We start from the raw sequence: 15938 nt of genomic DNA on the forward strand, positions 1-15938 counted from the left end.
CCAGGCTCAGGAAACTGGCAGCTGAAGGGAGGGCGAGAACTGCCGGATCCGGTAGGCGTGTACTTTTACAGCACTGCCTGTGGACAGGGCAAACAAGACCTGCCACAATGTGTTTTCCTTCTCATGACTGCTAGACCCAACCTCTCCGCAATCCATTGTATCTTCTCCCATGAATTTCAACTACCCTACCAATCTCTCCCTCCTTCCTCTTGTCTCCATCTACAGCCTTGTGCAACAGGCTTTCCCATCCTTTTCCTCTCAATTCGGTTGGCTGCCATGCAGAGAATTAAGTAAAACATTTGGCAGCACCTCTGCCTTTCCACATTTCCCAGACATTGACTACCTGCCCACTCCCTGACTGACCTGCCCACTCTCTTCATGAGATTACTGGGGCCTCTCTGATTCCTGTCTCTGGATTAAGTTATCCTGTGATTTTCCACACCTCACACAGACTGACTGAAATTCAGAATATGTTATTTAGGAGCCAACATGTGCTACACAATAACATCTAAGTGATTCTATTACATTTTAAATCTATGACCTCTGGTTACTGATCCATTTGACAGGGGAAATCGTTCCTCATCCCAGTAAATCATTTCTGCAGCCTCTCCAAGGCCTTGGCATTCTTCTTAAAGTATGGTGCCCAGAACTGAAAGCAGTCCTCTAGTTGAGAATTAACACGATTTACAAAGGTTTTTGTACTCAATGCCCCAATTGCAAAAGCAAGTATCCTATATGCTTTCTTAACTGCCTTACCAACTTGTTCTGCCAACTTTAAGTACCTGTGAATATGGACCCCAGATCCTTCTGTTTTTGTACCAACCCTCTAAATATCATCAATTTAGATCTGGCTTGTTGAATCTTTTGCATGCAGGGGTGGGGTTGGGGGCACACTTCAAAATATATCTCATTCAAGGGGCCAATGAGAAAATTTCATAAAGATAAAGATTGACACAATATTAAACATGGATTTTTAAAAACATTGTTTGTTACTCCCCTGCTTGAATGTCTTCCTGTACCATGGTTCCATGGCCAGTTAGCTCATCCAATCCTGCAGCTCCCTCACTCATCCAAACAAGCTGAAAAAATCTCAGACATGTTGAAGAATTGCAAAGGCCAAGGGTCCTGCACTCCTGCCCTCTGGGTACCCAGTACCTGCTTCACTTGCAGTCACATCCTCCTGTACCCGACCACTCACCAAATCAACTCACTGAAGACCCTATCCTAAGGAGTGTGACCACCTCCTGGAATAAAGTGTACAGGTAACATTCCCTCTCGCTGATGTGACGCAGTGCTTTCAGCTCATCCTCCAGCTCAATAACTCTTAAGGTGAAGTTCCTTCATCCACAAACACTTACTGCAGATGTATTTGCCCTTGTTCACACAAATATCCAGAAGCTCCCACATTCTGCAGTTGCATCTCAAAACATCGCCCATCTTCAGTCTTGACTACTTAAGTGCTCCCAGCTGGCCTCCAATTCTCCATGCTCTGTGATTGTTATTAAAAACTCTGCTGCCCAGTCCTATCCTGTACAAAGTCATTCTTGTCTATCATTTCTATCCTCCCTGACCTGACAGGCTCGCAGTTTCCCAATGTCTCAAACTTTAAACTAACATCCTTGCATGGTCTTACCCACATTTCAGGAACCACATCTAGAATGTCAATCCACTCAAACTCCCCATTCATCTGCTAGTGCTCTGTTCTACATCTTGTCCTCTCCTTGCCTCTACTTGGTAGCTGGGCCTCTAGCCACTAGGCACCAAACTCTGGAATTCCCTTCCAAAATTTGTTCACCTTCCTTAGTTTTGTCCAGGGTCTCTTTGCTCATCCGTTTGGCTCATCCTTCCAAATATCTGTTCCTGTGGCTTGACAACCTGTTTACACCTTCATGAAGTTATTTTGAATATTATGAGGTGGTAAGTTTATTTATTATTAGTGTCATAAGTAGGCTTACATTAATACAGCAATGAAGTTACTGTGAAAATCAGTTACTGTGAAAATCCCCTAGTTGCCACACTCTGGCGCCAGTTCGGGTACACTGAGGGAGAATTTAGCATGGCCAATGCACCCTAACCAACACATCTTTCGGACTGTGGGAGGAAACTGAAGCAACCGTACGCATACCTGAGGAGAATGTGCAGACTCCACACAGACAGTGGCCCAAGCCGGGAATCGAACCCGGGTCCCTGGCGCTGAGGCAACAGCGCCTCCAGGTAAATGCAAATTGTTGAAATTTCTTTTACTCAAAGAAGATGCATTTTTCTTACTTTTCATGGTCCCATCTTCTTCATCTTCATCACTGTTAATTACCATGGTCCCCAGATCTGACTCTAGCATTGTACTGTTGTGCTCAATCATGGTTTGGGCACCTTCACTCATGGTACTGGTTGCTCTCATGGTGCCTGTGCCCGCATGACTAGTCTTCACCATGGTGTAGGAATCCACCTCATCTTCATCCTGCAGAATGCATAAAATATTAGCAATAAGGTGGCATGGCTGCCTGGAACTTCTGACGACCTCTGGTGAAAGGTCAGCAAAAATCAGGCAGAAATGTATTTAGTCACATGCACACCTGAGTCCAAATGCCACATCAATCGCTCTATCAAACACACACCCAGTTGAGAAAAAAATACCGCATTTTCGTTTCTTTTACGAGCTGAAAACAAAAGAGTGGTTCATAGTTCACATATCTAGCATATTGGAGGAAAACAGTTTTTGAGAGTCTGGTAAAGCAGGAAGTCTTTTGTTCTCTTGAATTGTAGTTTAGATAAGTTCAGATAACTGAAATCAAATACCAAAATTATTGTAGGATTCCCTCAAGGAGATGAATGTTCAGCAGGTCATGAAGGTAGGCACTTGTGGCTTTCGTATCAGGAGATCCAATTTCTTTAAAAATTGTATCAGATTAGGAAGCTTTTAAAGACTTTACAATCATCAGGTTCTTAAAAGGCAAAGATGACACTGCCATTTCTGCAGCTGCTCTCTTGCTCAGTGTCTTATACAAAAAGCCCGATTTAAGTTTGCTGGAGTTGCGGATAGTGATGAACATTGTCAGAGAATACAGCAGGATATAGATAGGCTAGAAAATTGGGCGGAGAAATGGCAGAAGGAATTTAATCCAGATAAATGCGGAGTGATGCATTTTGGTAGATCTAATGCAGGGGGGTGCTATACAATAAATGGCAGAACCATCAGGAGTAGAGACACACAGAGGGATCTGGGTGTGCAAGTACACAGATCCTTAAAGGTGGCAACACAGGTGGAAAAGGTGGTGATGGAGGCATATGGCATGCTTGCCTTTATTGGATGGAGCATAGAGTATAAAAGTTGGCATATGATGTTGCAGTTATGTAGAACGTTGGTGAGGCCACATTTGGAATACAGCGTCCAGTTCTGGTTGCCACACTACCAGAAGGATGTGGAGGCTTTGGAGAGAGTGCAGAAAAGGTTTACCAGGATGTTGCCTGGTATGGGGGGTATTAGCTATGAGGTGAGATTGAGTAAACTAAAGTTGTTCTCCCTGGAAAGACCGGAGGTTGAGGGGCGACCTAATAGAAGTTTATAAAATTATGAAGGACATAGATAGGGTGAACAGTTGGAAGCTTTTTCCCAGGTCGGTCTGGTAAACCACTGTTAGCTTATTACCTGCATATGTGACATGCCTGGACACATCCCTGCCGGCCCTACCCGAGACTCCTCCTCCCCGGTCCAGGTATAAAGCCAACTGCTCCCCACCCCCCTGCCTCAGTCTGGACCAGTTCATTGGCATGGGTGTGCTCCAAGTCTTTTGCTAATAAAAGCCTATTTGTTCTTGCATACAAACTAATCTTTGCTCGACTGATGGTGCATCAGTCGGAAATTACAAACACAAGGGGTCACAAGTTCAAGGTAAGGGGGGCAAGGTTCAATACATATATACGGGAGACGTATTTTACACAGAGGGTGGTGGGGGCCTGGAATGCACTACCAAGCAAGGTGGTTGAGGCAGAGACGCTCGGATCATTTAAGACTTATCTAGATAGCCACATGAACAGACTGGGAATAGAGGGATACAAACGGATGGTCTAGTTAGGAACACATGATCGGTGCGGGCTTGGAGGGCCGAAGGGCCTGTTCCTGTGCAGTATTGTTCTTTGTACTCTCTGGGTCATAGATCATAGAATCCTACGGTACAGAAAGAGGCCATTCGGCCCATTGAGTCTGCACCAACCACAGTCCCACCCAGGCCCTATCCCCATAACCCCATGTATTTATCCTAGCTAATCCCCCTGACACTAAGGGGCAATTCAGCATGGCCAATTAACCTAACCCACACATCTTTGGACCGTGGGACGAAACTGGAGCACCCGGAAGAAACCCACACAGACGCAGCCTTTAGATAAAGCTTGTTATCTCAAACCGGTTTTGGTCACATGACCAATATTAGGATTGTCTAACCAGAATGGTGTGGAAATCAAAACACATGACTAAATGATAGGAAATAGACAGTGGTCTTTCACACTTAACTTGTGGATAAATGGACTTGTCAATTCGTTTTTGTTAAAATTAAAACTTGGAGACTGAGGCCTGAATTTTTGCTCCCAGGTCTGCAGTGGGGAATCTGGCCAATTCCCAGCTGCCCAAACCCTATCTGGGAAAAAGTGTCCCAATTTTGGTCTGGGGAAGGGATTGTTGGTGAAAACGAGATTCATGGCAGGAGACCATGGAAAGTGTTCAGAAGCTATCATGTGCAAAGGCTGCAGACCTGGGACCGGTCTTCAACTTAAAAAAACCTTCTGCCCTTACTTAGTCCGTATCCCTCTATTTCCTCCCTATTCATGTACCCATCCAGATGCCTCTTAAACGTGGAAAATGTGCCTGCATCCACTACCTCCTCTGGCAGTGTTCCAGGCACCCACCACTCTTTGCGTGAAAAACTTGCCCTGCAAATCTCCCTTAAACTTCCCCCCTCTCACCTTAAACCTGTGCCCCCTTGTAATTGACACTTCCACCCAGAGAAAATGCCTCCGACTATCCACCCTGTCTATGCCTCTCATAATTTTGTAGACCTCTATCAGGTTTCCCCTTAGCCTCTGTCTTTTCAACAACAACAACAAAGAACAACAAAGAACAATACAGCACAGGAACAGGCCCTTCGGCCCTCCAAGCCCGCGCCGCTCCCCGGTCCAGGATTGAATCCTGAATCCAGGATCCCCGCCCAATTTTCCAGCCTATCTACATCCTAATATCCTATCCCCGAGATGTCCCTCACAGCTACGATGCTTTGTTCATCACAACCTATTTACTCACCCCCACCCCCCCATTCCAGACCATGTGATCTCCAGGGAGAGGCGAAAACCCAGAGTGAAAACCCCAGGGCCAATATGGGGAAAAAAAAATCTGGGAAATTCCTCTCCGACCCCCTGTGGCGATCAAAACGAGTCCAGGAGATCACACTGGCCCTGATCAGAAAATGCTTCCCAACCCTATTCATTTCCACTTCTGCTTTACGAACACCATCTGAATTCCCTGCCCCCGAGACAGGTTCCCAACTATCCGCAGTCTCGCTCTGTACTGGCACCAGCAAGATGATCATAGAATGAAGCCTTGAAACGAGAAACAAAGAACAATTAGCCCGCGCCGCTCCCTGGTCCAAACTAGACCACTCTTTTGTATCCCTCCATTCCCACTCCATTCATATAGCTGTCTAGATAAGTCTTAAACGTTCCCAGTGTGTCCGCCTCCACCACCTTGCCCGGCAACACATTCCAGGCCCCCACGACCCTCTGTGTAAAATATGTCCTTCTGATATCTGTGTTAAACCTCCCCCCCTTCACCTTGAACCTATGACCCCTCGTGAACGTCACCACCGACCCGGGGAAAAGCTTCCCACCGTTCACCCTATCTATGCCTTTCATAATTTTATACACCTCTATTAAGTCTCCCCTCATCCTCCGTCTTTCCAAGGAGAACAACCCCAGTTTCCCCAATCTCTCCTCATAACTAAGCCCCTCCATACCAGGCAACATCCTGGTAAACCTCCTCTGTACTCTCTCCAAAGCCTCCACGTCCTTCTGGTAGTGTGGCGACCAGAACTGGACGCAGTATTCCAAATGCGGCCGAACCAACGTTCTATACATCTGCAACATGAGACCCCAACTTTTATACTCTATGCCCCGTCCTATAAAGGCAAGCATGCCATATGCCTTCTTCACCACCTTCTCCACCTGTGACGTCACCTTCAGTGAATATGATGACCAAAACTGCACACAATACTCCGGGTGTGGTGTCACCAAAGCCCTGTACGGCTGCAGTAAGACATGCCTACATCTATACTCAAGTGCTTTGGCAATGAAGGCCAATATGCCATTTGCTTTCCTTACTGCTTTCTGTAGCTGCATACTTGATTTAAATACAGAATGAAATAGCAAGCACTTTTTAAAAAATGCTGCAGATAGCTTTTTACTAATATTTAAATGGCAGTATATTTAAATGCCTTGACAGTTCTCTTGGCAGTTGTGGTGAGTTGATGCACTTTTTACAATCATTCACTTCTACTCTAACAATCCGAAAGGGCACTTGGCCTCTCTTCAAAGGGTACCTTACCCTAGCTCTCCAAAGAACTCCAGCAGCTTTAGATCTTCTACCAATAGGTCTGAAAATCGCAAGTGAAGTTTTGGACATCCACAAGCCAAATTCAGGCCTGACTAAGGCAGTTATATTTTAAAATGCGCAGTTGTTTCTGCGAACCACCGATGTATACATTAGAATCTGCCCCCTTTACCCCCTCCCTTCCAACCCCCCCCCCCCAGCACTGCGAAAATGGCCGAGGCAGGTACAGGGCTTCCAGATCTAGGCTGCCACCACCATTTTCACTAAGACGGTCTTTCCATCTGCACAAAAATTCTGACCATAGAATCAAGGAGTCCATTGATTCTGTAAATCACAAACAATGGCAAGTGTGAATTCCACAGAGAGGTGTTGTCTCGACATGTCCATTCAAAGGGGTTGACCCCACACAGTATGATTCAATTCAGAACTTTCCAGAAGCTTGAGCTAATCTATGTTGAAATTGTAAAGGTCTCGACACGGTAGCACAGTGGTTAGCACTGCTGCTTCACAGCTCCAGGGACCTGGGTTCGATTCCCGGCTTGGGTCACTGGCTGTGTGGAGTTTGCACATTCTCCTCGTGTTTGCGTGGGTTTCCTCCGGGTGCTCCGGTTTCCTCCCACAGTCCAAAAATGTGCGGGTTAGGTTGATTGGCCGTGCTAAAAATTGCCCTTAGTGTCCTGAAATGCGTAGGTTAGCGGGATTAGTGGGTAAATATGTAAGGATATGGGGGTAGGGCCTGGGTGGGATTGTGGTCGGTGCAGACTCGATGGGCCGAATGGCCTCTTTCTGTACTGTAGGGTTTCTATGTTTCTATGTCTCCTTGACTCTTAGCCTCCACCTTGTGAGAGTCCATTTTAAAATATAAAAGATAGTTCCAGAAACTCCTACAGGAACACAGTCCATGTTTGAAGTTATGAATAGGATATGCCTTCGCGGGGCCTGACAATAACATACAAAGTCTATTTTAGGAATGAATGTCTGCTGGCCTAGATATGTGTGATCATGGTTGTTAGAAATGATGCAGTGTTAAATATTGTTGAAAAACATTGGTGTAATCTATGCAAGATGCAGGCAAATCGTTCCACTTAAAACTCAGGAACCCCACATGCCAGTACATCGAATTTAACTGCTTGTGCAATTTGAATCTTTAGTCTAACATTGCGCCCCTGGGCAATTCATCATCACGTTCCTCTTTCTCCCTTTGGGGTCAAACCTAATCATAATCACCTGCAGACATTATATAGCAGGCCTTGGAACTTCATCTAGTTCTGGAGATTAATTCTGTCCTCTTACGTTTTGACTGCATTCTAACATTCAAAGGCTGAACCTAATTCAGAGTAAGCAGGATAGAAAACACTCCAAAGTATAATATTAACCATCCTAAAGATGAAAATCAAAAAATAGGATGCAAATTTTGGAGGAAAGTAAAAACAGGTTCACATTCTAATTCTAAAAGAATGTGCTGTATTGAGAGACAAGAGCCCATCATAAAATGCATTGCCTGAACAGGGCATTGCACTGCAATCTACAATCTAACACATGCACAATTATTCAAGCTGTCCAATTTGGTAAGTCAGACAAGTTTATATTTAATCATGTCATGCATGGCACATATTGATCTGGCAAATCAATTTGGGGAAAATTACTACTTCCCCAATAGAATTTGTTTCTTAAGCGTTCACCTTCTATTGCAGCTTTTAATATCATATGAAATTCACAGGTGCTCTCATTCTTAGAACCATAGAACCATAGAAAATTACAGCTCAGAAACAGGCCTTTTGGCCCTTCTTGTCTGTGCCAAACCATTTTATGCCTAGTCCCACTGACCTGCACTTGGACCATATCCCTCCACACCCCTCTCATCCATGAACCCGTCCAAGTTTTTCTTAAATGTTAAAAGTGACCCCACATTTACCACTTTATCCGGCAGCTCATTCCACACTCCCACCACTCTCTGTGTGAAGAAGTCCCCCCTAATATTCCCTTTAAACTTTTCTCCTTTCACCCTTAGCCCATGCCCTCTGGTTTTTTTCTCCCCTAGCCTCAGCGGAAAAAGCCTGCTTGCATTCACTCTATCTATACCCATCAAAATCTTATACACCTCTATCAAATCTCCCCTCAATCTTCTACGCTCCAGGGAATAAAGTCCCAACCTATTCAATCTCTCTCTGTAACTCAGCTTCTCAAGTCCCGGCAACATCCTTGTGAACCTTCTCTGCACTCTTTCAATCTTATTTACATCCTTCCTGTAACAAGGTGACCAAAACTGTACACAATACTCCAAATTCGGCCTCACCAATGCCTTATATAACCTTACCATAACACTCCAACTTTTATACTCGATACTCCGATTTATAAAGGCCAATGTACCAAAGGCACTCTTTCCGACCCTATCCACCTGTGATGTCACTTTTAGGGAATTGTGTACCTGTATTCCCAGATCCCTCTGTTCAACTGCACTCTTCAGAGTCCTACCATTTACCCTGTACGTTCTTCTTTGGTTTGTCCTTCCAAAGTGCAATATCTCACACTTGTCTGCGTTAAATTCCATTTGCCATTTTTCAGCCCATTTTTCTAGTTGGTCCAAATCCCTCTGCAAGCTTTGAAAACCTTCCTCACTGTCCACTACACCTCCAATCTTTGTATCATCAGCAAACTTGCTGATCCAATTTACCACATTATCATCCAGATCATTGATATAGATGACAAACAACAATGGACCCAACACCGATCCCTGCGGCACACCACTAAGTCACAGGCCTCCACTCAGAGAAGCAATCCTCCACAACCACTCTCTGGCTTCTTCCATTGAGCCAGTGTCTTATCCAATTTACTACCTCCCCATGTATACCTAGCGACTGAATCTTCCTAACTAACTTCTTCAACATTTAAAACTGGACGGACCATTAAAATTGCTCTGCTTTTAATTATTTTGATTGCTTTTATATATTGAACCAAAAACACTGTTGTTGGTCTACACAGGTTAAATTTAACTAAGTAAATTTTCCATTTATCATAGTTGTGTCAATAAATTAAGCAACACTAACATTTCATAGAACATAGAACAGTACAGCACAGAACAGGCCCTTCGGCCCACGATGTTGTGCCGAGCTTTGTCTGAAACCCAGATCAAGCTACTTCCTCCCTATCATCCCGAAGTACTCCATGTGCCTATCCAATAGCTTCTTAAATGTTCCTAAAGTTTCTGACTCCACTATCCCTGCAGGCAGTCCATTCCACACCCCAACCACTCTCTGAGTAAAAAACCTACCTCGGACATCCTTCCTATATCTCCCACCATGAACCCTATAGTTATGCCCCCTAGTTACCGCTCCATTCACCCAAGGAAATAGTCTTTGAACGTTCACTCTATCTATCCCCCTCATCATCTTATAAACCTCTATCAAGTCTCCTCTCAACCTCCTCCGCTCCAAAGAGAAAAGCCCAAGTTCCCTCAACCTTTCCTCATAAGACCTACCCTCCAAACCAGGTAAATCTCCTCTGCACTCTTTCCAGTGTCTCCACATCCTTCTTGTAGTGAGGTGACCAGAACTGCACACAATACTCCAAATGTGGTCTCACCAAGGTCCTGTACAGTTGCAGCATAACCCCACGGCTCTTAAGCTCAAACCCCCTGTTAATGAACGCCAACACACTATAGGCCTTCTTCACGGCTCTATCCACTTGAGTGGCAACCTTCAGAGATCTATGGATATGAACCCCAAAACCTCTGTTCCTCCACATTCTTCAGAACCCTACCTTTGACCCTGTAATCCACATTTAAATTTGTCCTACCAAAATGAATCACCTCGCATTTGTCAGGGTTAAACTCCATTTGCCATTTTTCAGCCCAGCTCTGCATCCTATCTATATCTCTTTGCAGCCTACAACAGCCCTCCACCTCATCCATTACTCCACCAAGCTTGGTGTCATCAGCAAATTTACTGATCCACCCTTCAGCCCCCTCCTCCAAGTCATTAATAAAAATCACAAAGAGCAGAGGACCAAGCACTGATCCCTGTGGCACTCCGCTGGTAACCGGTTTCCAGTCCGAAAATTTTCCATCCACCACCACCGTCTGCCTTCTGTTAGATAGCCAGTTACCTATCCAATTGGCCAAACTTCCCTCTATCCCACACATCCTTACTTTCTTCATAAGCCGACTGTGGGGGACTTTATCAAACGCCTTACTAAAATCCATGAATATGACATCAACTGCACTACCTTCATCTACACACTTAGTTACCTCCTCAAAAAATTCTATCAAATTTGTGAGGCAAGACTTGCCCTTCACGAATCCGTGCTGACTACCCCGGATTAATCCGCATCTTTCTAAATGGTCGTAAATCCTATCCCTAAGGACCTTTTCCATCAACTTACCGACCACCGAAGTAAGACTAACCGGCCTATAATTTCCAGGGTCATTTCTATTCCCTTTCTTAAACAGAGGAACCACATTCGCCACTCTCCAGTCCTCTGGCACCACCCCCGTGGACAGTGAGGACGCAAAGATCAATGCCAAAGGCTCTGCTATCTCATCCCTTGCCTCCCAAAGAATCCTAGGATATATTTCATCAGGCCCAGGGGACTTATCAATTTTCAGTTTATTCAAAATTGCTAGTACATCTTCCCTCCAAACATCTACTTCCTCCAGCCTATCAGCCTGTGACATCCTCTCTTCCTCAAAAACATGGCCCCTCTCCTTGGTGAACACCGAAGAAAAGTATTCATTCATCACCTCTCCTATCTCTTCTGACTCCATGCACAAATTCCCACTGCCGTCCTTGACCGGCCCCAGCCTCACCCTGGTCATTCTTTTATTCCTCACATAAGAGTAACAAATTTCTTCAGAAAAATTGTTTATAATGTTGGGCAAATTACTTTAGCTGCATTATGTTTAAGATTTTTTTAAAAATCAATTCTAAAAAGTCTTAGCAGTCCAACAGAAAAAAACTATAATCAACTGAATGTCTGCCTGTGTCAAAGTCTTGCACAGGTAAGAATTTCAAGTAGACAACCTGTGCTACAGTAAAACATTCAACCATCACGCCAATGCAAAAAATAATCACTGGGTCAGTTCAATGCCAACAATCCTATCCTGCTCCTCTTTCTTGACACTTGAAGTGGTGAAATTTTTCACATTAAAAACAAAAACAGAATCACAGAATCCTACAATGCAGAAGGAGGCCATTTGGCCCATCGAGTCTGCACTGACCACAATCCCACCTAGGCCCTATCCCCATAACCCCATGCATTTACCCTAGCTAAGCCCTCCTGAAACTAAGGGTCAATTTAGCACGGCCAATCCACCTAACCTAAAATGTACTGAAAATACCGAAAAATCACCTTACGTAGTGATTATATTTTCAATTTACTTCTTACTTAGATCAGAATTTTTTGCTTAAAATAGAAGTCAGAGCTGGATGTCTTTTTAAGGGATTATGCCCCATAACTAAAAGCAGGGATTTATATCCACCTAGAGTTGAGGCTGTAGAACATTTTTCTTTTTCATGAGAAGATGTCAAACTTAGGTTCTACGATTGAATGTCTCAACCTAATTAACCAACTTGTTGAGTTTAATCAATTCTCATTCAGATCATAAAATCACACAGTATAGAAGAATGCCACTTAGCTCATCATGTCTCTGTCAGATCTTTGAAAGGACAAACTAATTTTTCCTACTCCCATGTCCTGTCCCCATCGCCATCTTTTCAAGTATATATCCAAGTCTTTTTTGAAAGTTACCATTGAATCGGTTTTGCCATTTCAAATAGAAAATTCCAAATCAAAAACTCATTGCATTAAAAAAAATCATTTCCCCCCTGGGTTTTTTGTCAATTATTTCAAATCTGTGTCATCTAGTTACCAACCCTCCTGCCAATAGAAACAGTTTCACCTCATCTACTCTACTAAAAACATAATTCACAATTTTGAATGTGTCTATTAATCTCTACTTAGCTTTCTGCGCTCTAAGGTGAACAAGCCCAACTTCTCTAGTCCCTCCACGTGACTGAGCCCTCATCTCTTGTGTCATTCTGTTAAATCTCCTCTCCTACCTTAAGGAATTGACATCCTTCCTAAAATGTGTTGCCCAGAATTAGACAGGGTACTCCAGCAGAGGTTAATCAGAGATTTGTAACGGTTTAGTATAATGTCCTTGCTTTTGAATTCTATGCCTTTGTTTATGAAGCCAAAAGATCTCATCTGCATTTTTAAACAGCTTTCCCAACTTTTCCCAACCACTTTTGAAAGGCATAGATAGGGTGAACGCTGGGAAGCTTTTTCCCAGGTCGGTGGTGACGTTCACGAGGGGTCATAGGTTCAAGGTGATGGGGGGGGAGGTTTAACACGGATATCAGAAGGACGTAGTTTACACAGAGGGTGGTGGGGGCCTGGAATGCGCTGCCGGGCAAGGTGGTGGAGGCGGACACACTGGGAACATTTAAGACTTATCTAGATAGCCACATGAACAGACTGGGAATAGAGGGATACAAACGGATGGTCTGGTTAGGACCAGGGAGCGGCGCGGGCTTGGAGGGCCGAAGGGCCTGTTCCTGTGCTGTATTGTTCTTTGTTCTTTGTTATGTATGTGAACCCCTATGTGGGAGCAGGTTCGAAGGGCTGTATGGACTACTGTTCCTAATTCATATGTCTGTATGTCACTCTGATCTTACAGGTCACTAAAAATTATACCCCTTAGTTTATATTGTTTCTCTTTATTCCTCCAACATTACACTTCTGCGTCAAACTTTATCCATGACGTACCTGCTGATTTCACCAGCCTGTGTCTTCCTGAAGTCCTCACTGTTTACTAAATTTCTGAGTTGTGTGTCATCTGCAAGCTTTGAAACTCTGCCTTGTAAACCTTCATCCAGGTTGAAACTTTTCCTGTATGTCAACACCCGGGTTTATTAATACACATCCAAATTAGACGTGGTCTCAATACTGATCCTTGGGAGACATGTATATACTATACTTTCTACCTGTCTGAAAATCAACTGTGTCCCACCAGTCTCTGCTGTTTGCCTCTTAGCCAATTTTTTTATTCACACAGCTCCTGCTCTCTTTAATCCCATGGGCTTCAATATTGTTTATATGGTCCGTAAGAAGGCAGTCGACAAGGTTCTACTAAAGAGATCACTGCAGGTCCAATATCCTTTATCCGCACAACTGTAAACCAAAGACATTTAAAACAACACTGTTTTTGAAAGGCTATGCAGTTAATTCGCATGTTAATCATGCAATGTAATATTATACTATAGGTGTAATTAGTGTTAATAGGTAAGAAGAAGGGTGTGTGAAAGTTGACAAATGGAGAAACAACCTAGTATTTGTAGACCAAAGCGAGTCTAGGTTTAGATTATTGAAATGCAAGTAAACGTAGACGGACAGACTACCCTTCGTCGTCCAGTACTTCCCCGGAGCGGAGAAGCTATGACATTTTCTCCGGAGCCTTCATAGAAATCATAGAATCATAGAAACCCTACAGTGCAGAAGGAGGCCATTCGGCCCATCGAGTTTGCACCGACCACAATCCCACCCAGGCCCTACCCCCACATATTTACCCACTAATCCCTCTAACCTACGCATCCCAGGACTCTAAGGGGCAATTTTTAACCTGGCCAATCAACCTAACCCGCACATCTTTGGACTGTGGGAGGAAACCGGAGCACCCAGAGGAAACCCACGCAGACACGAGGAGAATGTGCAAACTCCACACAGACAGTGACCCGAGCCGGGAATCGAACCTGGGACCCTGGAGCTGTGAAGCAGCAGTGCTAACCACTGTGCTACCGTGCCGCCCCGTGACAACATGTCATCGATGAAGATGAACATCTCGCCAAGGCCATCCTCACACTTCCACTACTTGCCTTCAAACAACCGTGCAAACTCAAACAGACCATTGTCCGCAGCAAACTACCCAGCCTTCAGGAGGATAGTGACCACGACACCACACAGCCCTGCCACAGCAACCTCTGCATAACGTGCCGGATCATCGACACAGATACCATCATCTCACATGAGAACACCATCCACTAGGTACACGGTACATACTCTTGCGACTCGGCCAACATTGTCTACCTGATACGCTGCAGGAAAGGATGTCCCGAGGCATGGTACATTAGCGAGACCATGCAGACGCTACGACAACGGATGAATGGACACCGCTCGACAATCACCAGGCAGGAGTGTTCCCTTCCTGTTGGGGAACACTTCAGGAGCCAAGGGCATTCAGCCTCTGATCTTCAGGTAAGCGTTCTAATGGATTGCTAATTGACTAGAGGTATGCCACAGAGAACAGGGGTAAAGCAAATATACTCAGAGGAATGGAACACACAATGTTTCCAGGGACCGAACCCAAGACTTCAGCTTTCCACCATTTATATTGATGACTTGGTTGAAGACAGTGTGTTGTGTGCCCAAGGTTGCAGATGACATAAAGGAGGCATAGCAAGATGTACAGATGGGAGCAGGAAGTTACAAAAGGACATAGACTAAGTGAGTAAAAATAACTGGAAGATGGTGTTCAATGTGGGGAGGCATAGGGCTATCCAAGAAAACAAAACAAAATATTTTTCTAATTGTGAGATAGTAGTATCTGTGGAGAAGCAAAGAATTTGAGTTTTCAGATACAAAAATCACCAGATGTACAGTTCCAAAATGTAATCAAAATAGTCAACAGAATGCGAGCATTTCACTCAAACAAGCTGGAATGCAAAGGGAAAGAAGTCATGCTTTAATCGTACAGAGCCTTGACCTATTCCTTCTTTAGTATTTTATTTAGTTTTGAGCATCGTACTTCAGGAAGGGCAAACTGGTCTTCCTGTCACATAGATTCACTAGAGTGATACCAGTCTTAAAAGGTTAAACTATTAACTAATAATTAAATGATATTATAGATTATTATAAGTTTGGTTTCTATTCACTTGAGTTAGACAGTATAGAGAGAGGTGTTTAAAACAATGAAGGGATTTCATAGAGTAGATGCAGGGAAACTATTTCCTCTGTTAAAGAAACCTAGAATGATTTTAAAATTCAAGTTAGACCATCCAGCATTGATATTAGGAAGCACTTTCTCACACAAAGGATAGAGGAAATCAGGCACTCCTGTCCAAGGATCAAAAGGTTGTGGATACTGGTTCAATTAAAATTGCTACTGGTTCAATTAAAATTGCTGAGACTGAGTTTCAACAGACTTGTTTTTATTAACAGAGGCATCAAGAGATATGGATCAAAGGTGGGGGTCCATGGAGTTGAATACAGATCAGTCAGTCAGGAGAAGATAGTCAAGAAGGCATACGGCATGCTTGCCTTCATCGGCCAGGGCATTGAGTTTAAAAATTAG

At 44.0% G+C, this 15938-nt stretch overlaps 1 protein-coding gene across 1 annotated transcript in view; it reads right to left on the minus strand.

The window, feature by feature from the left end:
- stk3 (serine/threonine kinase 3 (STE20 homolog, yeast)) overlaps positions 1-15938 on the minus strand; it is a 391198-nt gene that overhangs the window by 91742 nt on the left and 283518 nt on the right. The window contains exon 9 of the mRNA XM_078215647.1: positions 2269-2458. Within this exon, the coding sequence (XP_078071773.1) occupies positions 2269-2458 (190 nt within the window). The remainder of the gene's footprint in view (positions 1-2268; positions 2459-15938) is intronic.

This window comes from Mustelus asterias, chromosome 7, assembly GCF_964213995.1.
Source record: "Mustelus asterias chromosome 7, sMusAst1.hap1.1, whole genome shotgun sequence".
Lineage (NCBI taxonomy): Eukaryota > Metazoa > Chordata > Chondrichthyes > Carcharhiniformes > Triakidae > Mustelus > Mustelus asterias.